Raw genomic sequence first — 26,743 nt, 5'->3', positions numbered from 1 at the left:
GATTATAAAATTAATTCGATTTGGTTTTATATATTTAAGTGGCAAGACCTGTAAGCCTAAAGACTTCTTGACAGACGTTAACAACACGCCGGCTACTGTCACTTTTCCTTTTCTCCGGCAAGTAGCAAAGATGGCGACAGGCGTAAGTAAATTTTCACTGATTTAATTTGAAAATATCCAACTCATCGTGTTATTTTATTAGCTAATTTTTGTTCGAAAATTTAATAGTCAAAAAAACTGCCGTGTTGAGCGTAAATTTTACAAAAATTTTTCGTTTACAGACGCTTTATACCTACCCAGAAAACTTCCGTGCGTACAAAGCACTCATCGCTGCCCAGTACTCCGGTGCTCAGGTGAAAGTAGCTGAAAACTTCGTTTTTGGCGAGACCAACAAATCTGCCGAATTTCTGAAGAAGTTTCCCAGTGGCAAGGTAGGAATGGGTAACGAACGTGCCTGCTAAATACCTTCGTGTGGTTGCTCAACCTATTTGGTTGGTTGCATGCACACGTCATCATGAACTTTAACATTCATTCATAAGCATTTTATATACTTTTATAGGTGCCTGCTTTTGAAACTGTTGATGGCAAATACCTGTCGGAGTCGAATGCCATTGCTTTCTACGTAGCCAATGAACAGCTCCGCGGTGGCAAGTGTCCACTTGCTCAAGCTGAAGTGTTACAATGGTTGTCGTATGCTGACAATGAGATCGTTCCAGCTTCCTGTTCTTGGGTTTTCCCACTGTTGGGCATTATGCCACAACAAAAGAATAGCACCGCTAAACAGGAGGCCACCGCCATTCTTACCTTATTGAACAATAAATTGTTAAATAGCACATATTTGGTTAGTGAACGTATTACACTCGCCGACGTGGTAGTCTTCAGCAGTCTGTTGCATTTGTACCAATACGTGCTGGAGCCGAAAGTACGCGCCGAGTTCGGCAATGTAAACCGTTGGTTCGTGACCATCCTCAATCAGCCACAAGTTAAAGCCGTTGTTAAAAATTTCACTTTGTGCGAGACCGCACTCACTTTCGATCCTAAAAAATATGCTGAATTCATATCAAAGACTGGAGGGGCTAGCGAAAAGAAGCAGCAACCAAAGCAGAAGGAAGAGAAGAAGCCGAAGGAGGAAAAGAAAAAGGAAAGTCCAAAAGAAGAATTGGATGCTGCTGATGAAGCGCTGCTTTTGGAACCCAAATCCAAGGATCCCTTCGATGCCATGCCTAAAGGAACATTTAATTTTGATGACTTCAAACGCTCTTACTCCAACGAGGACGAGGCGGTATCCATTCCCTACTTCTGGCAGAAATTCGACCCAGAAAACTACTCAATCTGGTTTGGTGAATATAAATATAACGACGAGTTGAGCAAGGTATTCATGTCGTGCAATCTCATTACTGGTATGTTCCAACGCCTTGATAAAATGCGCAAGCAAGCGTTTGCTTCAGTATGTCTCTTCGGCGAGGACAACAACAGTACCATTTCCGGAGTTTGGGTGTGGCGCGGACATGATTTGGCTTTCAAACTTTCACCCGACTGGCAGATTGATTACGACTGTTACTCATGGGAGAAACTTGACCCCAAATCTGAAAATACTAAACAATTAGTGCAACAGTACTTCTCATGGACTGGTACAGATAAAGATGGCCGCAAATTCAATCAGGGTAAAATATTTAAGTAAATAGAGGACAAAAACCTAAATGAATCATACGCAGTTGAGATTTGTTCATCATAAAACAATAATCTTACCAAATGGGTCCTAATTTAAAGTTAACCAACCTTACCCTAACAACGATCCTACAAATAATCATTTAAGCTTACAAAAATGACCGCCTTTTGGTAATTAAAATATCTAGGTTTCTGTTTTTGTATTCCAGCAAACTCAAAAAGCCAGTCGGAAAAATTATTTATATTAAAATCTGTTCTTTTTTAAATAAAAGTTTGAAAACATATGACCATTGGTTTTTTAATTTTATTGGTACAAGTTTTTCCTTCACAGGGAATGGCTTGAAAGACCAAATGCTTAATCATATGGTCGATTGGCTGACTTTCTCAACGTCGCTTTGCAATTCATCACTGCAACGCAATTTTTCAATACCACTGATGCTTTTACCTCATAATTAACGATTTGTGTCTGCTGTTGTTGTAGCAGCGTGAGCATTCCCCATGCATACACGGGGAATGCTGAGGTACCCTTGGATATAAATCCGAGTAATTTGTAGAACCGACTGTCGTGGGAACAATTATCTGGAGAGGAGCACTCTAATGAGTCTAAAAATATATTTGCATTTGTGATGCGATTACGCATCGACCATTTTAGTTTAGGAAGTCACCCATTCCCAACAATTGTGGGTTGTTGGAGTTCTAATGACGTTATTTTACGAAATACTGAAACATTCTCAGGTTTTTCCTGAAGGAAGCATGGTTGTCGTTGGAACGTATGATTCCAATATGGTTAGCGCAAGTCGAGGATACAAATGCATGTTTAATCTGTTATGCATTTTTTGCTTGTTTACAATTTATTTTACATCAAAACTTTTGATCGATTCAATTGCTTCCAAAGCAGAATTTAAATATTCAATTTATAACTTTACATAAATTATTTATGGTAAAACGGAACATTAAAGCTTAACTTTACTGATCTCTGAAATGCGATTAGTGAAAGAGAAAAAATAACAATTCGACTGCTAATATCAAACTCAATAGTAGTAGTATTAATGTATAGCTGTGTATGCGTACAACTGTTCTTCGTTTTAACTTGCAAATGTGTTGGCAAATTCACGCCAACAATATATTTACTGCTTCCTCTGTAAGACAACAGGTCCAACGTTATCGCCCGTTCGCTTATTGTGTTCACCGTGACTGCCATCACAGTAGGGCCACTAAAAAATAATTTGAAGAGTGATTGGAAATTATTCAATGTGAATTGTAATTTAAGTATTGATTTGCTTACGTTTTTGGTTTTCCAACAACGGCAGAAAGCTGCTTTTTCTGCAATGTTTTCAATGTCGATCATGTCCACGACTTTAGCTTCTGATTTACGAATAGACTGATTACAGCGACCGGTACCTGAGCAGCCCTTTTGCGCAGCCGGGCAAAAGGCCAAGTATGAAACATAACCTAGCCCGGCAACGACAGCGGTGGGAGGGATAAGAGCTAGCCAATCCTTAACTGTAAGAAATAAAGTGTTAATACTGTTCTTCCTGATCTATATGTAACTAGTATATAGGATGTATATCTCTTGTTAAAAGCTTGCCCAGGCTTTTCCCTGCCAATCCAATGAGTTCTTTTATTGTTGTAATATATATGGGGAGACCTACAATTTTATGCCGCCTTCATACATCTGATGGTAGTTTCCCTTTGCACGTATAGAACGGCCCCTGTTGAAAAGAACTTTTTCATTTGGAGCTTCATATCTACAGTGGGCATAGAGCCCGGGACATAACGAATGGTAGGCAGATACAATCCGCTCTGCTGTGACGGCTTCTTTAGGCTTATACATATCTAATTACAACTAACACCTGTTCGACCCTTACAAACGCTAATTAGCATTAATTTAAAGCAAAAAGCAAAGCAGTATGAATTTAAAATGGAACAAAACGAGCGCCAGCGCAGTAAAAGTTGCGAAGTGGGCCGGTTGATACATAGAAACAACGAGACAAAAAAAAAACAATATTTGAAAATTTTGTTTATTTAGTAATACTGTATTTAGTCTTATTGCATTATTAATATTACATATATGTATGTATATGTATCTGCGTATCTATATATTTATTGGCGTAGCAGCATCAGTGCTTAATAAGGTTGACAGGTGAATTTTGTCCACTCTTGCATAATCGCAATGTAAATTTGATCATACCGCAGGCTTTTTGTAGCACTGAGCTAATAGAAACAAACCAGTTGGATGATTGCAAGAAATCCTTATAATTTCGAAATCAAATCAATATAAATGCTAAATTATACTGATTTGGCCATACTTACCTTCTGACCTCATTGAAAAATATTAAATTGAAATTCGTTATGAACCACTGTCATCCTCTCCTTCAGTACATATCATAAATACACAAAACTTTACTTACATGACAATTTGAACCAACCCGAAGAGGAGTCTGGTATTGGCAAGTTGGACATGTAGTTTGGAATTGTTGTCTTGATTAAGCTCGAAACAGCCTGCATTTTGGCAATATTTTCTTTTAATGCAATACTATGAATCTATACAAATTTTAAAATGGTCCTAATCTCTTTAATAACTTCGGTATTTGCACGACAACACAGCGAGAGCAATTTACAAAACCAACGAAACAGCAAATGTCAACAGAATAATTATAGTGCTTTTGATGTTCAATGAAATATACATTGTTTTTGACACTTCGTTTATTGCAGTCATTCGATGGCTGACTGAAAGTAGACATAGCCGTCACCAAGACGTACAGTGAGTCAAAAAAGTATTGACCCACTCGAAAAATCAAAGTTCTCAGTGCTTTAACTTTTCTTCTAATGAAAGTATAAATGGTATAAATGTATATATTTGTTACGTATCTGAACAAAAAAAAAATCGACTTATGTTTACAAGCTCAACCATGAAAGGTAAAATAAGGCACAAAATCACATCAAAAAAGTACTGGCACAGATAGCGTAATCAACTTGTTTTTTAAGTAGTTTGCAATAGTATATCAACCACTCCTGCACAAGATAAGGGGGCGTCCATAAATTACGTGAGGTGTTTTTTTCAATTTTCTGAACCTCTCTCCCCCCCTGGTGAGATGTCGTGAGATTTTATTCAACCCCCTCCCCCATCCCCCAATCTCACGTGAGATTTTTCAAAATGTGGGTTTCTTATGTAAACGCGTTGGATTGTTATTGTAAAAAGAAAAAAAATTTGCTTCGTGCTTTTATTTACGACTAGTTAAGACTAGTAATCAATATTGCTGAGAGTTATAAGTGTAATAAAAATTTAACAATAGAAGACTTAAATCGTAACTACTGCGATTAAAAAAAGAATATCTACTCTAATTCAGTTCATGGAGAATCATGCGCGGTTTCAAGAGAGACTATTGGGACCAACATGTCCATATGATTTTCAGTAAAATCATGTGCTCCTTCAACTTCGTTCTAATCTAGCCACTCTAAGCCGTTGACGCTTGCGCACAGTAACTCATTAGCTCGTCTTGTGACAATCCGTGAGGGTCGCACTTTGCGGAACATACGCGCTTGCTTAGCTGGTGCAATGTGAGCTGCTCTCCTGTGCTCTGCAGCTCTTGTGATAGATGCGAAGTAAATACCGCATGTACTGCAGCATATTTTCTCTAAATCATCACGTATACTTGGGCAATAGAGATCAATAGGCGTGCTGATGAAGGCATTCAGCGGTTGAATCGGTACGCGTATTAGAAATGGAGCAAATGATTTTGCGTCATGTTCTTTAAAGTCCGGAATTGTCAAACATCAACCTGAGTGATAGGGCGTTCGGCTCATAGTGGCGCGAAAACAACCGACGGGCTACACTGTACCGCAAATTCAGATTAAATTGAGCTATTTGGTATAAAACAAATATGGTGGTTTGACAGTAGTAATGTATAACGTCGAAGTATGAATGAAATTATTTTCTTTCGAACGAATTAGTGAATGATCTTAATCATACTACGATTACGCTTGAGATTAAATCTTAAGCATGTACAATTTTTTTGTTTCAATCAGAAAAAAAATTGCGTGATATTTGCCGAGACCCCCCCTCTCTCCAACGTAAGATTAGATGAGATTTGACTCGACCCCCTCCCCCCCTAAAACATCTCACGTAATTTATGGACGCCCCCTAAGACAAATGTTTTGGGTCATTATCTTGTTGAAATTGCCAAGTTGTCCCATTAAGGCCCAGTTTTTCGACACTTGGACTTAAATTTTCTTTAAGAATGTCGTGATGCACATGCTTATTTTTTTTCTTTTTTTTTTTTTAAGGAAGTTAAAATTAAAATATCAGAAACATCATCAAAGGTGCCGTCACACCAGTGGTATGTGGGGCATGCTCCCACTAACACTATAACAACCCTCCTTATCGGCTGAGTTCTACACTGGCACCGTGGTAACATTTCGTCAAGGTAGAGCCGCGTTTATATCTATTGACACAACAGATACCTGCGCCCAGGTTCCTCTTACATGGGCGTATGGAGATTATACGCTATCGAGAGCATCCATTGCTTCAACTTCATAAGTGTCCGCAGCAAATGGAACATCGGAAAAGGTGTCGTATGTATTACCGACATGTCGTAGTCTGATACCGTCTTGAGCACTGAGCTCGTTAGTTCGTAGGCAGTCTACCTCCAGTCAATAGCTGCTGCTGAATTCTTCGCTGCGTGTTGCGTTGCCACTCTGCGCGTTGAAGATATAACCCTATCATTGTTGCAAAATTTGTTGCTGCATTCCAGCAAGTATTTGATGCGATCATCTTGGTGATTAGATTTTCCGGGCACAGCTGACCACCCAGAAGTGCTTCAAACGTTAGGCGCTCCTCTCTGAAACGTTCGCAGTGGAAGAACACGTGTTCCGCACTTTTTATCGCGTTGTTGCAGTTTGGGCAGAACGAGCTGCCCTCCAGATTAAATCGATGGAGATACTTCAAAAAAACAACCGGGGCCACTCAGTATTTGAGTGAGATAGTAGTCAACGTCTCCGTGTTTCCTGGTCACCCATTGGCTAATATTTGAAATAAGCCTATGGGCCCAACGTCCGTTAGTTGACGAATCCCATCTGCTTAGCCATTCTTCTATCGAATGCAGTCTCTCTTTAGCTTTTTCTTCTAATGACGGCTTAGCCCGACGCCTGCTATAGAGACGGCTTAATTCCTTTGCTTGAATGTCGGCTGGTAGTTTGCCCGCAATAACGCCTATTGCGTCTCTCGAGACCATTCTGTAGCCACAAGCCACCCCTATTGCACTTCAGCGAAATTCCTGTGCTTCGTATTGTATGCTAGACGTTTTAGCTCCGGCCCATATCGGGGCAGCGTAAAAGACTACGGAGTCTACAATCGTCGATAAGACACGTCTTCTGCTGCCTTGCGGGCCGCCAATAAAAGGCAACATTCGTGTAAGCGCTCTATCCATAGCATCAGCTTTTGCGCTTGCTGCAGATAGGTGCTGCTTGTAGCTAAGTCGCGTGTCTATTATCACGCCAAGATACTTAATCGACTCCTTAGAGAGTTTTTCATGGGTGCCTATAGGTAGTTTTATTTGCTCCTTTTTTCTCCGCCCACTGATGAGTACTGCCTCGATTTTTTTGTTGCCTCCAGCTGGTCTATGTGTCTATCCATAACTACAATCGCAATACCATTTGCATAGCCTACAATAGTAGCATCGTCTTGTAGTTTTAGTTCGACGAGCCCCTCGTACATGACATTCCAAAGTATTGGACCAAGGACAGATCCTTGGGGAACCCCGCCAGTGATTTGGTATGTTTTTTGGCCACAGTATGTATCGTATTGCAGAATTCTGTTGGTGAAGTAACTACGAACTATGCGCAGTAGGTAACCCGGTACACTTAGTTCTTTGAGAGACTTTAAAATGTTGCCCTACATTTACCCTGCATCTACCGTTGACCCCGCCTTTCGAAAACCATACTGATTTTCCGATAGACCAGATGGGCATTCGAGATAAACTTGTAGCCGGTCGCATATGATACGTTCGAGTACCTTTCTCACCGTATCGAGCATACAAAGCGATCTGTATGCTGATGGTTCATCATAAGATAAGTTTCGTACAAATTCACAAAAAAAGTGTGGTTTCGTATGTACAGCTGTCTTAAAGGCAGCGTTAGGTATACCATCTGGCTCTGGGGTCTTTCTGACGTTAATACGGTTCAGTGTACCTAGCACTTCATCTGTTGTTACTGAAGGCATACTCAGCTCTAAGTCGTATTTGTCCGCTGAGTTATCACTGTCTTTCTGGGGCGGAAAGAGCGTTACAACCACTTGTTGTAATAGCAGTGGGCACGTGGGTTGAGGTGATTGCGGTCCCTTCACTTTCCGCTTGACAGTTTTTACGCCAGGCCCCATGGATTTGCATTTGCCCTGTCTACCAATTTTCTAAAGCTTCTAATTTTGCTTTGTGGGTTGCTAGCTTCAGATCGCATTTACGAGCCTTATAGGATGAATAAAGTTCTTTATACGATGAACGGCACCGTGCTCTTTGTGCCTTTTTCCTTGCCATTAAGCATTTCCTCCGGCTTGATGCAATTTCATCGGTCCACCAGTAAATTGGTTGTTTGTGCCTACCGATCCGGCACCTGGGAATGGATGCGTCACAGCAAGCTTCCATTTGAAAGGCAACTTGCTCCGCCAGGATTTCTGCATTCACTCCGTCAATAAAAACGCTTTCCCAAGCATTTGAAAAGTTGCAGTGTTGAAAGCTGATTTTTTCCATTTGCGGACACCCGTTTTCTATCTACGTACTATGCTGGACGTTTGAATCATAATGGCCAGATGATCGCTATGTGAATGTATGCCTTTATCTACCGTCCAGATAGTGGTATTCGCAGTTAGTCGGTCCGCAAAGGCAAGATCGATGATGGAGTTTCCCTTTTTGCAGTCGTACGTATATACGCTACCCGCTTTGTGAGACCTGCCAGGTTTTAACGGGGCGAAAGAGGCAATGAACCCTTCTGAAAGCCATTTTTGCAAGATTCCACTCCGCATACTCAGGTAACAGAGGCTCATAGTCACAGCTTTTTCGTATTACACGATTAGTACAGCCGCTCCTTACATGGAGAACAAACGCTGACCAGAGAGCCGCTCAATATGAGGCAGATGCTTCTTGGTTTTGGTTTTTTGGGTAGCCCTCATACCCTAGCTTGGTGATAGTTGAACTATCCGCACCTCCAAGCAGGTGTTTGTCTGTTTTGGTCCGCGAGTGACTTCTCTATACTTTAACGTTCTCTGTCTACAGTCAACAACGACATTAAGAAGAACGAGAACACAAAGGGTGTCGATAGAGCGCCCGCAACATAACTAAGGAGTTGAGCTAGAAAAATGCCTGTTATGAACATGGCCTTACTAAAACTCTTTTAGTGATTCCAAACCAAGGCGAATTGAATATCTATGGTTGCGCCATTAAAAAACAGTTATAATACGTTCACATATGCATTAATCACCTATAAATAGACCAAATTAATCTACCCGTTCACATATGGTAGATTACCTGCAAAATGGAAAATCAGCTGTCAATACTGCTTTGAGAGGCTTTTCTGCAAAGAAATTATTTTGGTGGAATATTTCGGTGTTTTTGGTTTTTTTAATTATTATTAATGATATGAAGAAAATACAAGGAGAAGGAATAGCTAATTTAATTGCGTAATTGTATATATATATAAGGCGCGTACACCCTTTTTGGATGTTTGACCGAGCTCCTCCTCCTATTTGTGGTGTGAGTCTTGATGTTGATCCACAAATGGAGGGGCCTACAGTTTCAAGCCGACTCCGAACGGCAGATATTTTTATGAGGAGCTTTTTCATGGCAGAAATACACTCGGAGGTTTGCCATTGCCTGCCGAGGGGCGACCGCTATTAGAAAAATGTTTTTCTTAATTTTTTGTGTTTCACCGAGATTCGAACCGACGTTCTCTCTATGAATTCCGAATGGTAGTCACGCACCAACCCATTCGGCTACGGCGGCCGCCTTGCGCAATTAATTGGCTGCTAATAATTAACAGTTGGAAGAAATCCGTATGCGACGTTTACTGAGGTTGTGAAAAATTATGGCAGCAACGCGCATAGGATATTTAATATTACATTTTATAATAAGTAATAAGAGGACAAATTGGACACACGCTTTTTTCTGTAATCCCTAATCCCTAATTAATAATATTCAACAAACATTTTATTAGAATTATGTTTACAGACCTGTTTTCTTTGCCGGCATCCATTTCATTTAATTTTTATTTTGATGTTTCTCCTTACATTCGTAATAATAATTATCGATAACACAGAAAACACAGGGTTGTATGTCGAAGAGTATCGTTATTATCTAGGATTATTTAATAATCTCAGATTTTGGGAGAGACATTTTGTATGGGAAATTGTGCTTTTTAATTCCGGATTTTGAGTAAAGCGGAAAAAAGTCCATAGATTATCTACTTATATGTGAACGTATTATTTCTTTATTTTTCGCGCTTTGACAAGTCTGACTGCAGCTCAGTTCGCAATACAAAACAAATAAAAGTAAGAAGAATTCATTGAAAGGCTTGTGATTTGTGAGATTTAAACTAATCAAACTAATGGAAACGAAGTGCCGTGTGTTAATCTCGGGAAGCACAAATTAATATAAAACCTATGGCACATGCTGCTAGTGCTGCTGCCTGTGTGTATAATTTCTTTTGTTTGGTTGGTTCCATTGCTTTCGCCTACTCTCTTTCTTCAAAAAGAAGTAATCCCCTTCCTTTTACTTGTTTATTCTTCCGCTCTTACGACTCGGCAAATTCGAAAGGTACAATCTTGTATTCTATCATTCTTGAGTCCAAACAAATGCCATATTTGAAAGCCAGAGTGATAGAGATATAGATTGCGCTTTTCGAATTCGTCGAGTCATAAGTGCGGACATGAAATTTTTCCAACTTTCGCTTATTTTGGTCGTTTGTTTTGTATTGCGAACTGAGCTGACGTCAGACTTGTAAAATCGCGAAAAATAAAGTAACTGTTTCTAATGGCGTCACCGTATATACTCAATTCGCCTTGATTTAAAAGCTCTTTCCTAGTGGTGCCAATATAGGTTCATTTCAAGAATGATAGAATACAAGATTCCGCTTTCCGAATTCGCCGTGTCGTAAGAGCCCAATCGCGTGCATAGATTACCTTAGGAGGGGCCATTAAAAAACAGTTGTTTTATTTTTCGCGATTTTGGTAAGCCTGACGTCAGTTCCTTTTCCAATACAAAACAAACGAACAACACATCCAAAAGGAGAAGAAATGACATGTTTGTGAAACTGTTATTTGTGAGGTTTAAAATAAGTAAATGAATAAGAACGAAGTGCCCTGTGTTAAATTGTGAAATCACAAATTAATGTAAAGCGAGCAAATGCAGATTGTTCCCGTTTGTATGCGGAAGACGCCGTGGCAAAGGGAGTATGTGTGCGCATAATTACTTGTGTTTGGTTTTATCCTTTGCTTTTGCCTACCCTTCGTCTTCGCAAACAAGTAATTCCCCTTCCTTTTCTTTGTTTATTCAAAGCCATCGGAATAAAATGAGAAAATGAATTTTAGCCGCCAAGTTTTATTTTAATATATTTTTGTTGTATTTATGAAGTAAAAATTGTTTAAGAACTATCCGCAAGCAATATGACATGGTACAAATACAAGAAAGTTTTTTCTGAACTTCAAAAAATTTGTATCATCGAACTGAAAACTTGGTAACCACTTGTTCACCAAAATGTGTGTATATGTATGTAAACTAAAAACGCTGCATGTAAACATTTTTTTGGACAATTCAAACAAGTGAACTGAATTAAAATTTTCCTTCATGACTGTCTGTTTATATTTGAATGGCAAATGTGTACGTTCCCGTCATTCCTTTTCTACTCAGTTTTTATGCAACATTGGAGTACTCGAAGACAACGACAGCAATTTCGCCGATTCGATGCGGCTGCGAAAGAATTTGAACACAACACTATCGTATATTTTGTGCCGTGTGCGCGTACTAAAAACAGTGTTTTTTAAGTTCGGGAAAGTAATTATAATATGGCAAAATAAGTGTAAATATAATAAAGTGGAAAGTCGGGAAATTTAAAGCTAAAAATGCAAATAGGTGGCCTTCGTGAAGTGCTAGGATATGACGGGGATATCTGACACAAAACCTCAGTAGCTACGAAATCCGCGATGTGTCGTTGACGCCGACGTAGGTGCAGACGACGACGCGACTTCAGCCGTACAACTGACGAAGCTAATCCACACGAACAGCGGCAATCGGAATAATAGTAATGATGAAGTAAACCCGTTGGGGCATTGTGCAAAATGAATTTAAATTGAAAGATATTGGTTTCTAAAATAAATAAAATTAAAATGGTTTAGCAATTGGCTGTTTGGGCTATGCCGGAAAAGTGTTGTATGTATAAAATTTGTAAAGTGTGTTGAGCAGTGTATAGTGCTGATTATGTATGTGCAAAGTTAGAGTATTACTTAAAGTAATGAGAACAATAAATAAATAATATAACTGAATAACTATTCCAAATTAAAAAAAGTAGCGGACAGTTGTACGATTTCAACTTCTTGGTTTCAAAGTGCATATAATTTTATTGTGGAAGGGAACAAGAGGAATTTTCAAAGTAAATGAAAAAGCATAAAACGAGCAAACAAAACGGGTGGCGTACAAGTTGCAGCCACTGCACAATGCTCTATCACTTGTGCATATGTATTTAGATGCTTGTGTTTGTTCGCCGCGAAAGAGTGCGCAGTGTACGCGGTGTAATATTTGTGGAAGCGAAGCGAAACAAAGCAAAGCAAAGCAAGAGGAGTAACAAGACAACGTAGCAGCGTCGAATCGAACCAAAAACAAAAACGTTTGCGGCTGTTTGTTAGCTCTTACTATCAGCAGTAACGACAACAACGTCGACGCTAACTACATATTGATGACGCCAATGTAGTCGGAGGCGGTGACAGCGAAATCGGTGTGACCAAGCCCAAAAATCCAGTCAAGCACTACGAATTTATCAGCACGAAAGTTCATACCGCAGAAAGGAAAGACAAAGTCAGGTTATTGGGCATTAATGGGAACGGCAAATAGTGAAAAGTAACTAATTTTTGAGAAGAACTTTTCCAAATACAAACAAAAGGTTATGGAGAATCAACTAACGAAGCTAGAACGAAGGTAGCCGATAGACGGAGTACACACAAGCGGTACATGCGAAAAGCCGTAGCATTTGCAGAATTGCATGAATAATAAATTTAATTTAGCCGCAAACCATATAACTACTACTGATGCCACTTTCCTTGCATCTACGAATTTAATAGAAATTGAAAATACAAACCTATAAAGTCGGAGGGCATCCAACGTCAGCTTGAAGCAGCAACGTCGTCGTTGACTAATACTAAATACACAAATCAACGAGGTACATCGGCGGTGTGTCGTGATCGCACTTTCTGCAGTGGTCAACAAAGCGTATCTGTGCACCTTCAACAGCACCAGCAGTAGGAGTACGTACAGCGTTGGATTTGGAACAGCAGCAACAGTAGCTTCAACTGAGGCATAATAATGGCCGCCGAGGAACTGAAAGTGGTTTTGCGCCGCAATGAACATTCCGGTTTTGGGTTTTCGCTGTTGGGCACTACCGGACCACCGCATGTAATCTACGAGATACACGAGAATTCACCGGCCGCTGATGGTGCGGTAAGTAGGATTGATTTATATTTATTTACTGCAGTACCGTTCAAAAAGAATTTTTCTAGATTTACTCTGAGCAAATCAAATAGGAGTTGCCTCATTTTTTCTCGAATTTGTTGTGTACCACTACTCATAACCACATGAGTTTTTTACGTGGTATGTAGTTATGCGGTTCGTCAGATTGATATCCTTTTTTTAACTCAACTTGATGATTTCTACATTTTTATCTGCTGTTCAAATCCCATGCGTAGTTATGCCTGTATAATATTTGCTGGGAATGACTTCATCTTTATAAAATTATTTTTTATGTGTACCAACTGTAATCTTGTGAATGCTATCATTGGCGTTTAATGTGTTGTTGCAATGTATTAAGTACTCTTATGAGCTTACCAATTACAAATAAGCGAAAAAGATAATGGAGAATCTGAAAATGTGCGCGGTCGGTGGGGCGTTATGGACAAAAATGTGGCCTAACTGTGTATTCGCTAGGTGTTTACATTATCCGCTCTGACTGTTTTTTGTTTTGCCTTTTATTAAACCTTTTTTTTTCTCAGCAATGAAATATTATTTCTAACACTTTTCTTATATTTCTCTTCTCACATTAACTTGAAAGTGGTTGCGCTTTCCCATTCGCACTGTCACTCGCTCATTTTCAAAACCAACTAAATACACTTGCTCCTGCAATTTCTTTGTCAATTATTTGCCCTAATGTTGCTCTTATTTGTTGTTGCTGTTGTAGCATTTCATTTCTTCATTGAGCTTGGTTCGGCCAATTCCTGCATTGTCACTTTCAATGAAAAAATATTCCTTCGACGAACTATTTCGTTGTTCATATTCCTTGTTCCTGGCCAAACAATAACATAATTTTAAGTTGTTTATATTGTTGATACCTGTCACCTGCCTTGCCATTTTATGGTATAATCGATTTTCGATAATACGTAGTTATTCCAGGCAAACTTCAGAGGCCTATCTTTACCTTTATTTAAAATGTATGTACAAATATAAATTTTCTAAAAAATTTTATACATTTAAATAACAAATACCTGTAATTACTACTTTAACCATTAAATTAATTAATATCATTCATATTTACGTGAAAAAATTTAGTACATTAGAAGGACTTTGCCGCATCATATACCTTTGTGGTACTATACAAAAAAATTATGAACAAGGAACATGCTAGCCGACATAAATGAACAACTGCAAATACAAGAAAAATCGAAGGGCGAAGAGGTATTGGCAGGAGAAAAAAATGACTTGACTGGACAACATCATAGAGTGGACAGGTCTCAATACTATTGGCGAACTAACAGAGGCAGCGAGAAATATACACATAATGAATGACATAACTAATAATATAGTATGACCTGAAAACCATAAGGCTAAGATCAAAATGACGTTTGTATGTACTATAATCAGCACATCCAGCATGGATACGTCGAAGAATATGTATACATATGTATTTTGAATCTCATTTGATTATGAAGTAATTATCACCGTATGTATTTAACCACTAATGTCGTTATTAAGGCTCATCGATATCAGTAGCTGAAGTGCGGCTGTTTAATTTCGGCAAACATATAATTGGGATTTTTGAGTGAAATGCGTTGAGTGATTAATTAAAAGGTTAGTTTTTCGAGTGGTAAAAAAATAAATATAACTGATATTCGATTGATACTAGATCCATTTCGGCTTGAATTAGTAGACAGGCACTTCAAACGACAAAAAAAAAAAAAATTAGTAAGGGTTTTGAGATAATGGAAATTTAATCATATGTATGTATGTGGGTGAAGGTATCGCTGCAATATAAACAGCTGAAAGTAAATGCTCTGTTGCTGAAGTGGTAATGTCTTTGAGAAGCAAGTTCTGGGCAAGATACAAGTAGGTGATGCTCACTGGCTGTGGCTTGGCAGAAGAAGTAGGTGTGGGATATACTACCCTGCATTCCCATGGCAGCCGGTTCTACGTTACCGGAATGACTCGGGTTTTTCCCGACCAAGGGCTGCCGCCCCAGTACACTAGCCCTGTCTAGTGTATCGCATATCACCCCACCCCTTACGTCACAGGAGCAAACTCTCGCAGCAAACCTGCTCCAAATGCTTCTCCTCAGGGCTGGAGTCGAATCCAACCCTGGGCCAGAAGTATTCTACTGCTGCGTCTGCCATCAACGGCTCCACCCGAACTCCACCTCGGTTAGGTGCAATAAGTGCAACGGGTGGAGCCACCTTAAGACCTGCTCAGGCCTTAAGTCGCACAGGGAGTGGTCCACACGGTATGTGGCCACGTGTTGCTCCCGCCAACAGGCGTCTGATGCCTCCACGGCTACCACACCCCCTGATAGGCCGGCACTACCAACCGCCACCACAACCCACACCTCCACGGTGAGGAGCCTATCGGAGCAACACAACTCCCCTTCAACCCCTCCCATCCCTTCCTGCTCCAACCCCAGTGCGGGGTGTCAGACCGTAATACCTCGGAATCTGGTATCAGTCCAATGCAATTCCTGCAGTGGCTGGTGTCATTTTCGGAGATGTTCCGGCCTGCGCACCACCCGTGAGTGGACAACTGCCTACGTTGCCCCCTGCTGCAGAGCTCTGCACCCACTACCTCCCCCGGAGGCGCGGCCGCCCACCACCATCAGGCCGCAACAACCACAGTGGATTACACAGCAGGTCCAACGTAGACAACCCCACGCGTCCCTCACCCCCCGGATTACACTGACCTCACCGAGAAGCTTCAAGCTTCTCCAGTTTAACTGCAACGGACTTACGAGTAAGGTCGACGAGATAGTCGACTTTATGAGCCGGCACAGTATCAAAATAGCTGCGGTCCAAGAAACAAAGTTGCACGCTAGGTCATCTCTGATCACCAGGGATGGCTATAACGTGCACAGACACGATCGCGAGCGAGACAACGGTGGTGGCCTAGCGTTTATAGTCCACCACACTGTGCAGTATCGTCTTATCGATGAAGGAATCGACCCCAGGGACAGCACCTTAGAATGTCAAGGCATAGCTGTCCGGTCAGGCGATTCCGAGCTCGAAATTTTTAACATATACATACCCACTGTCACCTGCTGCCTACATATAGGTGCGCTCATCAGAGGTGAAAACCGATTGGTTGTAGGTGACTTTAATGCGCATCACGATCTTTGGCATTCAAGCCTGCCAAATGATCGTAGGGGACAGCAATTGGCAGAGCAGATAGACGACTCGACATTCAGCACAGTGAACGACGACGCCCCCACCAGGGTAGTGGGCAATTGTAGCAGCTCGCCTGACCTAACAATAGCTAGCGCGGGTCTGATAAATAGCATAACGTGGCGACCTATGCTATCGCTTGCATCAGACCACTTGCCCATTATCGTCTCGATTGAGAGACCTGCCGACTTCGTTTCCGCGAACCACCGGTCCTATTTTAACTTTAAAAAAGCTAATTGGGCCGGCTTCACGGAATTCACCGAGGACACCTTCGCCGCTCTTCCCATCCCCACTGATGTGCGCGTTGGCGAATGCGCATTCCGCAAGGTGCTCACAGCTGCTGCGGCTCGCTTCATCCCAGCTGGATGCTATAAGGACATCCGTCCTCATTTCCCACAGAAGCAGCCAGTTTAGCAAACGACCGGGGATCCCCGCATAAGGGATCTCAATTTGGAGATCCGGCAACTGGTAAACCAACACAAGCGGACTAAATGGGTTGAGCACCTGAAGACTTGTAACCTCACCTCCGGAGTGAGTAAGCTCTGGTCCACCGTTAGGTCCCTGTCGAACCCGACGAAACACAACGACAAGGTGGCTATCACCTTCAACGGTTGTACTTCGTCGGACCCGAAGAGATGCGCGAGCTACTTTAGCCGGCTGTTTACACTGCATCCTCCGGGCGACAGAACCAAACGTCGTGTTACCAGAAGGCTGCACAAACTGACGAACGACAGTGCTCCACTTACTTTCTCCGGTGATGAGGTTCAGGGGGCCATCAACAAGTCGAAATCATCGAAAGCCATTGGCCCTGACGGACTGAACGCGCTGATGCTGAAGCATCTGGGACCCCTGGGAGTAGGATACCTCACAAGAGTCTTCAGTTTGTCTCTGGCCACTCTCATCATCCCTGACAAGTGGAAAGCAGGGAGAGTGGTCCCACTATTGAAACCTGGGAAACCCGCCAACCAAGGGGAGTCTTATCGGCCGATAACTCTCCTTTCCCCAGTAGTGAAGACACTTGAAGCCCTCCTACTCCCACTCTACACGACACACCTGGCCCCAGCCCCACATCAGCACGGATTCCGACGAGTGCACAGCACCACCACGGCACTCACCGCCATAAACGCCCAGATAAATCGCGGGCTTAACCAAAACCGCCCCTGCGAGAGGACTGTCCTAGTAGCGTTGGACCTAAAGAAGGCTTTCGATACAGTCAGCCATTCCACGCTACTAGATGATATTTATCAGTCGACACTCCCGCCAGGGCTGAAGAGGTGGTCCGCGAACTACCTGAGCGGTCGGCACTCGTCAGTGATTTTTCGAGATCAAATGTCAAAGCAGAGGAAGATTAAGCAAGGCGTACCGCAGGGTGGTGTCCTTTCACCCTTGCTTTTTAACTTCTACATCTCGAAGCTCCCCCAACCACCAGCGGGAGTTTCCCTGATCTCATACGCTGACGATTGCACGATAATGGCGGCGAGCAATGACATCGATGGCCTGTGTTCCAAAGTGAACAACTACCTCACCGACCTTTCTCGCTTTTTCACTGCGAGGAATCTCCAACTTTCACCCACCAAGTCCACGGCGACCCTTTTCACCACCTGGACAAAGGAGGTCAAGCTGTCCCTTAAGGTAAAAGTCGACGACACACCAATACCGACTGTGAATAACCCCAAAATTTTGGGTGTAACCTTTGACAGCTTGCTCTCCTTCTCTGCGCATACAACCGCAATTGCCACTAAAGTCCAAAATCGCAACAAGGTCCTCAAATCGCTGGCCGGCAGCACTTGGGGCAAAGACAAAGAACTGTTGCTTTCGACATTTAAGGCAATTGGCCGGCCGGTTCTAAACTATGCTGCGCCTGTCTGGTCGCCTGGTACTAGTGATTCGCAGTGGACAAAGCTTCAGACATGTCAGAATACCGCCATTCGGACAGCGACCGGGTGCCTCCTGATGTCACCTATACAACACCTGCACAACGAGGCACAAATGCTCCCAGTCGCGGAGCACAACAAATTGCTCAGCAAGCAGTTCCTGCTGGGGTGTTACCGCAGGTTTCACCCCTGCAGACACCTGCTTGAGCCTGAGCCGCCTCCCAGGCACGTCAGGAGACACCTCCTCGACTACGCTGACGAACTCCAGGACAAAACTGACCGAAACCTACTGGACCGGACAGTATTCAGACAGTCAATAAACGACATTCACCGGGAGACCGTTACCACCTTCATGAACTCCCGTACTGTGAATGCCGTAATCGGAGTCCAACCACCACCTATTGCAGATGAAGAGCTCCAGCTTCCCCGTGAGACTCGTGTAACATTGGCACAATTACGTTCTGGATATTGTAGCAGGTTAAACTCCTACTTATCCAGAATTGACCTCGACATACCAAACACATGTCCGGCATGTGAAGGTACCCCGCACGACACTAACCACCTCTTCACGTGCCACCTTAATCAGACTCATCTAACCCCCCTCTCCCTCTGGACCCAACCCGTCGAAACAGCATGTTTCCTGGGCCTACCCCTAGATGAGCTAGACGAAGACGACCGATGATATACCTACACTGACAGGGCTAACTATGCTGTTAAAACAACAACAACATACTACCCTGTAATAAATGTGCGCTGGTGATTATGGTGTGCCCAATACTTCTAAAAATTATTTATTTCAAGTACAGTGGAAACTAATGAAAACAGAGCTAGGTGTAAGTTTCGAGATTGTCGGAAATAATGAGGCTTTCATACAAATTAAAATAGTTTTTTTTACTGATAGCAATCCAAGTTTATTTGTTTTTATTATATTAATTAATTACACTTGAAAGCGATAAGTGTCATTTGAAATTAAATAAATTTTCGCTTTTGGTTTGTGCTGTACCATACTGTTTTTGAACCTCTGCAGAGTCATAACATCGTTTAACAAGGCATTGTTTTGCTCTGCCCAATCCAAGTTTATATTGAATGCTGAAATTGTCTCCGGCGATGTTATTTTTTTCGTATTTAGCATCACGTCGTTCCTTCACCGACAGTCTCGACGTGTTCATTACAGTATTATTCATTTAAAGTTGTGTGTTCCGAAAGAGATTCAACAATCCATTGCTCGATTTCAGATTGGAAGACTTGCTGTAATGGTTCTACTTCCCGAAGCATAGTTGCAATGAATTGAATATTGATGATGCAGCTATCGTAGCCGCTTTTTCAAACAGTTTTTTGAAACTATGACTGAACGCCCATCCCATGCGCCAGCTAAAAAGTATATTGCATTTTTCAAGTAGATATTGGGCAGTAACTCATCGATAGTTTCTCCACGAGTAACAATGTGACTCAAGAAGGAGTTTTTGTATTTAAAATTAGTAAGCCTAATAACATTTTGATTCATAGGCTGTATTAGAGCCGTACAGTTTGGAGGAAAGCACGTAACCGTAATTGTGCCGTCGTAGCTCTTTAACTCGCCTTCTATAGGATGGTGTGGAGCATTATCAATAAGAAGAAATACTTTGCGCGCGAAGAAACTCTTTTACCTTTATATTTAAGACATTTTTGATTAAAACAGGAATCTTTGTTTAAAAAATAAAATTTACATACCTCTGGAACAAATGATCTGTGAAACCGTTCTACAAATAAATCTAAGATCATCCAAGCACATTTATTTCTTTTGTAGACAACAGGCTTATTAGAAAAAAATTGGAATGAACGCGGATTCGCCGATTTCCCAATAACCAGTATTTTTATTTTTTGATTTCCAACAGCGTTTGTACAAGTAAGGAATGTTATTCTCTCCTTACTGATCTTATTCCTCGGATCTGAGGTTTCTTTGATCGCACAACAGTTTAGTCGGGTAAGAGCTTCCTAAATAAGCTCGACTCGTCAGCATTGCATATCTGCTCTTTTGTCAAACTTAAATCCATAATTATTTTGTTAAATTTGTCCAAAAATGGGTTGATGGAGACACTCTTATTTGATAATTTTTCTCCGCAAATTTTTAGCCATTGTATTCCATGCCTCTTTTTAAATTATGCAACCCAACCAATGCTAGCGTGGAAACTAACATACATTTCCTGAATTTTGGCACATAATAACTTGGCTTTCTCTTTTAGCATATCACTTATAATTAGTAAGTTTTTGGCCCTTTGATCCGCAAACCAATTGAAATACGCCTTTTCCATTTTTGGAAACTCAGAAATCTTAAAAGTTTTCCTTTTACCTGGACCGGATTCAGATTGCGTAACAAACTTCCTTATGGATTGTCCATTTTTTTAATACGATTTATTGTTGCTCTACTCACGTGAAAATTTTTAGCTCACGCATTAAAGCAAATTACCGCATTTGATTTGTTCAGAATATCAGCTTTTTCTTGTATTGTAAGCAGCGTAAATTTTATCTTGCCCTAACGAGACCACACCATGCAAAAGTTAACGCAAAACTAATTTCGTCAGCAAACGAATTAGACGGTACTTTCCCTAATTTAATTCAGCTGATTCAGTTCAAAAAATGTCATTACCCCGAGCTTTATTCTCAAAAATACCATGTAAACAGAGAAAAAGTGAAAGACAAAACAAAAAATGTTCTAAGTATCAAGGTAAAATTTTTTATAATGTCGCAAGTACTGAGAACGCAATGAAAAACAATTGTGTCGCAAGTATCGAGGTGTGCGAGTATCGAGTTTCTTCTGTATATGGTTTTACAGAAATTTACAGATTAATTACAAGTAACTAGAACTAAAAAATAATGTGGACGTTTACACGTTAAGTGGAGTTGGTCTGTGTTATGTATGTAAAATGTTGTCCAAGCATTGTCTAGTAGAGCTCTTATGCTGTGGTTATGCTTAAATTTTGTTTGGCGAACACCGTGCAATTGCTGTTACATCAAACACGAAAAGAGAGAGAGAGAGTTCGGCGGCTCTCATGGTGAACAAAATTTGTCCGTCCAAACAGAATGTTGTTTTGCCATTCGCAAAAATTATTGGCATTATCATTAACCAAAAGACAGCAAAATAAATGGTGTGTTCTAAAGAGTCTATGGTTTTGAAGCTCCGAGAATGTTTCCATAAATATTAGAGATGTTCTTATAAAACGCCTTTGGTCTTCTGTCTAAAATATGTAACTTTTGTTTACTCGCTTACTTGGCGAATGCACGGAACAGTTTTACAAAGACAACATCAATACATTCACACTATTTTACTAATTCAGTCAAGTTTTTTGAAGGCAGTAAGTTTTGCAAATAATTTTACGTATCTGAACAATTCGGCGACTTTTCGTTGTAGTTCGCGAAAGAAACGAAACCAAATCACAAAAAGGAACACGGCTCGGAGAATTCTATTTTAATATAACCTACACCAAGAGTGATAGAAACAAGATTGCGCCCATCACAGACTACATGACGTCCCATTAGCTGAGTTGTGCAGTGTTGCCAACCATTTGTGCTTTTTTATACCCAAATTGCAAACATTTTTTAGTTTCGTGTTTTTTTTTAATTTAAAGCTACCGAAAGTAAGTTAAAAAAACTGTATTATTAAACAAAAGAGTGTTTAAAAAGGTCACTCTTAGAAAATTGTAGTGCTAATGAAAATTTGTTCATTCTTATAAAATCTGATATTTTGAAAGGGCAAATTTAATTTTTTGCTCCTTTTAAGGTTATGCAAGAATATTAGATCTTCTTCTCTCAACTCTTCTTAATATTGAAAACCTTTTTAGATATTTTAAAAAGCGTTTGAATTTACTGAATGCGAATTAAAACCACAGAGGTGTAATCGTTTCTTCCGGCCCTCAATCCTTAGTGGGACATAGGGCATTAAGAGGTGTATTCATAGTAAAAATAAGCAAAAAAATACCAGAAAATACTGAAGAAACTATAACGACATTTTTACAAAAAGTGTACCTAATATGATATTACATAACCTCAAATATACCTAGAAAGAAAGAAGTTCTTTTAACAAAAGATTTTCTCTTAACAAAAAACTCATAAATTAAATTGTATTGGGTTGGCAACTAAGTAATTGCGGATTTTGTTTTAGAAAATCTTTTCATGGAACTAAATAACTTTATTCGGTAATGTATTGCCCATTTTGATCAAATATCTTTTGCCATGTTTCAGGCAGCATCATAATCCCACTTTCATAAAACTTCTGGTTTTTATTAGCAAATAACTGAATCAGATAGGATTTGACATCATCATCATTATTGAAATTTTTACCATTCAAGGAGTTTTGTAAAGATTGAAACAAAAAGTAATCAGATGAGGCAAGGTCAGGACTATATGGTGGATGTGGCAAAACATCCCAACCAAGCTCCAATAATTTTTGCCGAGTGTCCAAAGATGTGTGTGGCCTTGCATTGTCATGATGGAATACAATGCTTTTTCGATTAGTCAATTCGGGCCGCTTTTCTTCAACTGTATTGTTTAATCTCGTTAGTTGTTCAATATAGACATCAGAATTGATCGTTCGGTTGGGTGATAAGAGTTCAAAGTAGACAATTCCTTTGTAATCCCATCAAACTGATAAAAAACCTTCTTTTGATGAATACCAGCTTTTGATGTTGTTTGAGTTGGTTCACCGGGCCTGCTCCACGATCTTTTCCGCTTGATATTGTTGTAAAAACCAATTTTTCATCAAAAGTTATCAGTCGTTTTAAAAATGGATCATTTTCATTACGTTTCTTTAGCAAACCGCAGTTGTTACTGCGTTGCGTTAAATGCGTTTCTTTCAGTTCGTGAGGTACGCATGTATTAAGTTTTTGAACATAGCCAAGTTGTTTTAAGTAATTTTCAATACATGTATGTGATACATGAAGCTTCTCTGCAATCTCACGAGTTGTACTGTGACGATCAGAATCGATTATTACTTTGATTAGGGCGTCATCAACTTGAAGTGGACGACCAGAGCGTTTTTCATCTTTGAGTGAAAAATCACCAGAACGAAATTTTGCAAACCAATTTTGACACTGCCGTTGTTTTGAGGCTTCGTCACCATAAACAGCACATAACTTTTTATGAACTTGCGATGCTGTTTTCCCTTTGCGGAAATAGAAAAGCAAAATATGACGAAAATGTTCCTTTTGATTTTCAATTTTTCAACGAATGCCAGACGAAAACTACGCATCCATCAAACAACTTTTTGAAGTGAAAACTTCTTTAGAATCGTTGGGAGTGATTTGAGAAAAAGTGAAACGAAAAAAGCGACACTCTTGGCTACGAATATTACATATACACGTAGCGACGAACTAAATAACTTTTAGGCCAGCGCCGACAGCATGGCGCGATAGCCGAGCGGCTAGCAATGTGAGCTTCCGATCCAAAATCCTTGGTTCGAATCACAAGAAAAAAATTTTTTTTATACAGTTATTTTATTTTATTTTATGATATGTTTATGAGGAGCTTTTTTTCATGGCAGAAATACACTCGGTGTTTTGCCATTGCCTGCTGAGGGGTGAGCGCTATTAGAAAAATAGTTTTCCTTAATTTTGGTGTTTTCACCGAGATTCGAACTGACGTTCTCTCTGTGAATTCTGAATAGTAGTCACGCACCAACCCATTCGGCTACGGCGTTTGTTTAATTTTACTGATGCAAAAATGAAGAAAAATATATGAATAAAGTTTGCTTACTGTTTACACATTTTCCAAAGGTGACGGAGAACCAAAAAAACAAGTCGATTTTCAAACAAATACGAGTGCATATGTGTAATTGTGTTAGAGTTTTGGTCACGCCCCAGCAAAACCTGCGTGCATATGTGTTTGTAACATTCAAAAAAATGTAATTGTGTTAGAGTTTCGGTCACGCAGGTTTTGCTGGGGACGCTCATAATAGCAACCGCGTGTGTATTTTTATATTCGTAAATATTTTCATTTTTAAATATTTACCGCAATTATGCCGAAAAATAATGCAGAAAAGTGTCGTGAATATCGACAGAAAAAAAAAATCAATAAATAGCATCACGGAATTCATTCATGAAAATTTAATAAAGTATACACCAGAAGTATCGCGGATACTTAGAAAAGATTACAATAAAGTTCCAATGATTTTAAGTGGCGATTTTAGATTTGGACACAGCGGTTCCTTTAATTGACGTTCTCAATACAACATTCAATTTAAAAATGTGTAACAATCGCACTGAATCGACAACACGATCAAAAACAACCATTGACGCGGTATTTCAAAGACATGTTGACAACATCGAAACCAAAGCATTTGTATCATATTTTAGCTATCATAAGCCACTCGTATCATTTGTTGAAATTGAAAACATTGAGGATGAATAATAATAAAATGAAGAAAATAAAATATGAACTTTATAGCAATATTATAATGAACCTATAATTATCTTGCTCCTAATGCTGCGTCTTATTCTCTCTCAGTTTGTTTTACGGAAGGTTTCACTTCTATCGCGTCTAACCGTTAGACTGGTGTTTTTTTTTTTTACTGATGGACAGCTGAATTGCCAACTGCCAAAAATGTGTTTTACTCTACACTTCCTCAAATGTATACCCAGACAAATCGAAATCAGAACCAGTAATTTGTACGAAATTACATCACCGGCGGTTGCTTAGAAGTGAATTATCTATATAACTGTCTGAATGCCTAAGGAATACAGACAAATTTTCCATTTTTTGATAGCTAATACGTATTTTGAATTGTCTTCAGACACTTTTTGTGACTATTATATGTTCGCACTTCATAATAACTACGTTTTTTGGTTCCTCTTTCGTTCGGTATTGTTGCCAGATATTTCGCGATTCTTCATGATTTGTAAGAATATTTGGTATAAGTTAAAATTAAATATATTTAAATAGAACGATTTACTTAATTTTTTTTGTTTATTTACTTAATTTTATTTGTTTTATTTAGGCGCTCAGCCTCATTTTTTCTACATTATCGAAAATACTAGGTTGTTCAATAAGTTTTGCACATGTGTTCTAACGAGATTCAAATTTATGAACTCCATCTCTGAAGTGAGAATCTGGAAGGGCTGCGAAATAAGCTTCCACAGCTGTTATGACCTCATCATTTCATGAAAAACACTTTCCACGCATGATTTTTTTTTAGGTCTGGAAACAGATGGAAGTTGCTTGAGGCCAAATCCAATAATCCGAAATTGAATTCAGGGATTTTAGCCATTGTGAAAACGCTCGTGTGCATTGTCCTGATGAAAAATATTTTTTTTTTCCAAACTCGATGCACAAAATCCACTTTATCCTTTCGAAAACGATCTAAACGCTACTGAAAAAGTCACATTCGAGTGTGATCCATTGTTAGCGAATGCGGCACCCATTGTGCGCTCAGTTTTCTGAAACCCAATACTTCAGTCAAAATATTGCTTACACTGCCTAATGAGATGCCAAGGGCTTCACTGAATCTCTTTCAGTCACTCGACGATTTTCCAAAACAATATCCGGTATTTTTTCTGTAATTTCTGATGTTGTTGGTGTTTTTGGATGTCCTTGACGTGGATCATTTTCAAGGCTTGTACGACGAGGTTTAAATTCAGCAACCCATCCTTCTACTGTAGTTATTGATGACGAAAAGTCCTTATACATCATAAACTTCCTTTGCTTTTGAACCTTGTAAAATAAAAATTCAGTCATTATACGATACTTGATAAAACAACAAATACTGAATTGACAGATTAAAATGAAACTTCACATATTCACATTATAACAAAAAAAATTTAGGCTACTAGCAACGCCCTCTCTTATCGAACCGCAAAGTTATTGAACGGCCTAGTACCACACACTCGACTGGTCAGGTTATAATCCTGAGAAAAGAACTAATGCAACACTATTGTGGGAAAAGAAAACACCTTTAGAAGATTTTGCTTTCTCATTGCCCATTTAATTTCAACTGAAAGATTTCATCGCGCATTTGTTTATTATTTGCATTAAACATTCCACCGAAAAAATATGCACGTAAAACTTGTTGAATTTCTTTGTAATTCTCTTATCAGAAAACGCAATACACCGCTATAAGGTCCTCACAATTAAAACCTGTTATCTTTATATAGCGTTTGGAATTATTTTACTTATTTAGGCTTAATAGAATAAGAAAATATTCCTTGCGGTCTGCTTCTCTTAAATACTTATCTTTCAAATTTTTGAATGACTGGATAAAGGCTGCCTGAATTAAAAAAAACTTAAGTATATGCCATGATTCAATTATTAAAGGTTTGCTCACTTATGACATTAGAATTCTGACACT

General features: G+C 39.8%; 3 protein-coding genes across 6 annotated transcripts in view; 2 read left to right on the top strand and 1 right to left on the bottom strand.

Annotated features, from left to right (window-relative positions):
* The first annotated feature begins 33 nt into the window (after nucleotides 1-33).
* On the top strand, nucleotides 34-1,952 carry LOC128871833 (elongation factor 1-gamma). Its single transcript, XM_054113931.1, has 3 exons — nucleotides 34-142; nucleotides 282-431; nucleotides 560-1,952. The coding sequence occupies exons 1-3, from the start codon at nucleotides 131-133 to the stop codon at nucleotides 1,679-1,681; spliced, it is 1,284 nt and encodes a 427-aa protein (XP_053969906.1). The 5' UTR covers nucleotides 34-130; the 3' UTR covers nucleotides 1,682-1,952.
* LOC128871835 (CDGSH iron-sulfur domain-containing protein 2 homolog) lies at nucleotides 1,508-4,341 on the bottom strand. The gene is made up of 3 exons (XM_054113932.1): nucleotides 4,080-4,341; nucleotides 2,954-3,171; nucleotides 1,508-2,882 (listed from the first exon to the last, which is right to left on the bottom strand). Exons 1-3 carry the CDS (start codon nucleotides 4,174-4,176, stop codon nucleotides 2,796-2,798), a joined length of 402 nt encoding a protein of 133 aa, XP_053969907.1. The 5' UTR covers nucleotides 4,177-4,341; the 3' UTR covers nucleotides 1,508-2,795.
* A 7,156-nt stretch (nucleotides 4,342-11,497) lies between these two features.
* Nucleotides 11,498-26,743, top strand: part of LOC128871832 (PH and SEC7 domain-containing protein) — a 113,435-nt gene continuing 98,189 nt past the window's right edge. For 2 of the 4 annotated variants that reach the window (XM_054113928.1, XM_054113927.1), the window contains exon 1: nucleotides 11,498-13,361. In XM_054113928.1, coding sequence (XP_053969903.1) covers nucleotides 13,227-13,361 — 135 coding nt within the window. In that variant the 5' untranslated portion in view covers nucleotides 11,498-13,226. The remainder of the gene's footprint in view (nucleotides 13,362-26,743) is intronic. The other 2 variants (XM_054113929.1, XM_054113930.1) reach the window with 2 other exon arrangements.

Source organism: Anastrepha ludens, chromosome 2 (assembly GCF_028408465.1).
Source record: "Anastrepha ludens isolate Willacy chromosome 2, idAnaLude1.1, whole genome shotgun sequence".
Classification (NCBI taxonomy): Eukaryota; Metazoa; Arthropoda; class Insecta; order Diptera; family Tephritidae; genus Anastrepha; species Anastrepha ludens.
This window is presented reverse-complemented; position numbering and strand designations above follow the sequence as displayed.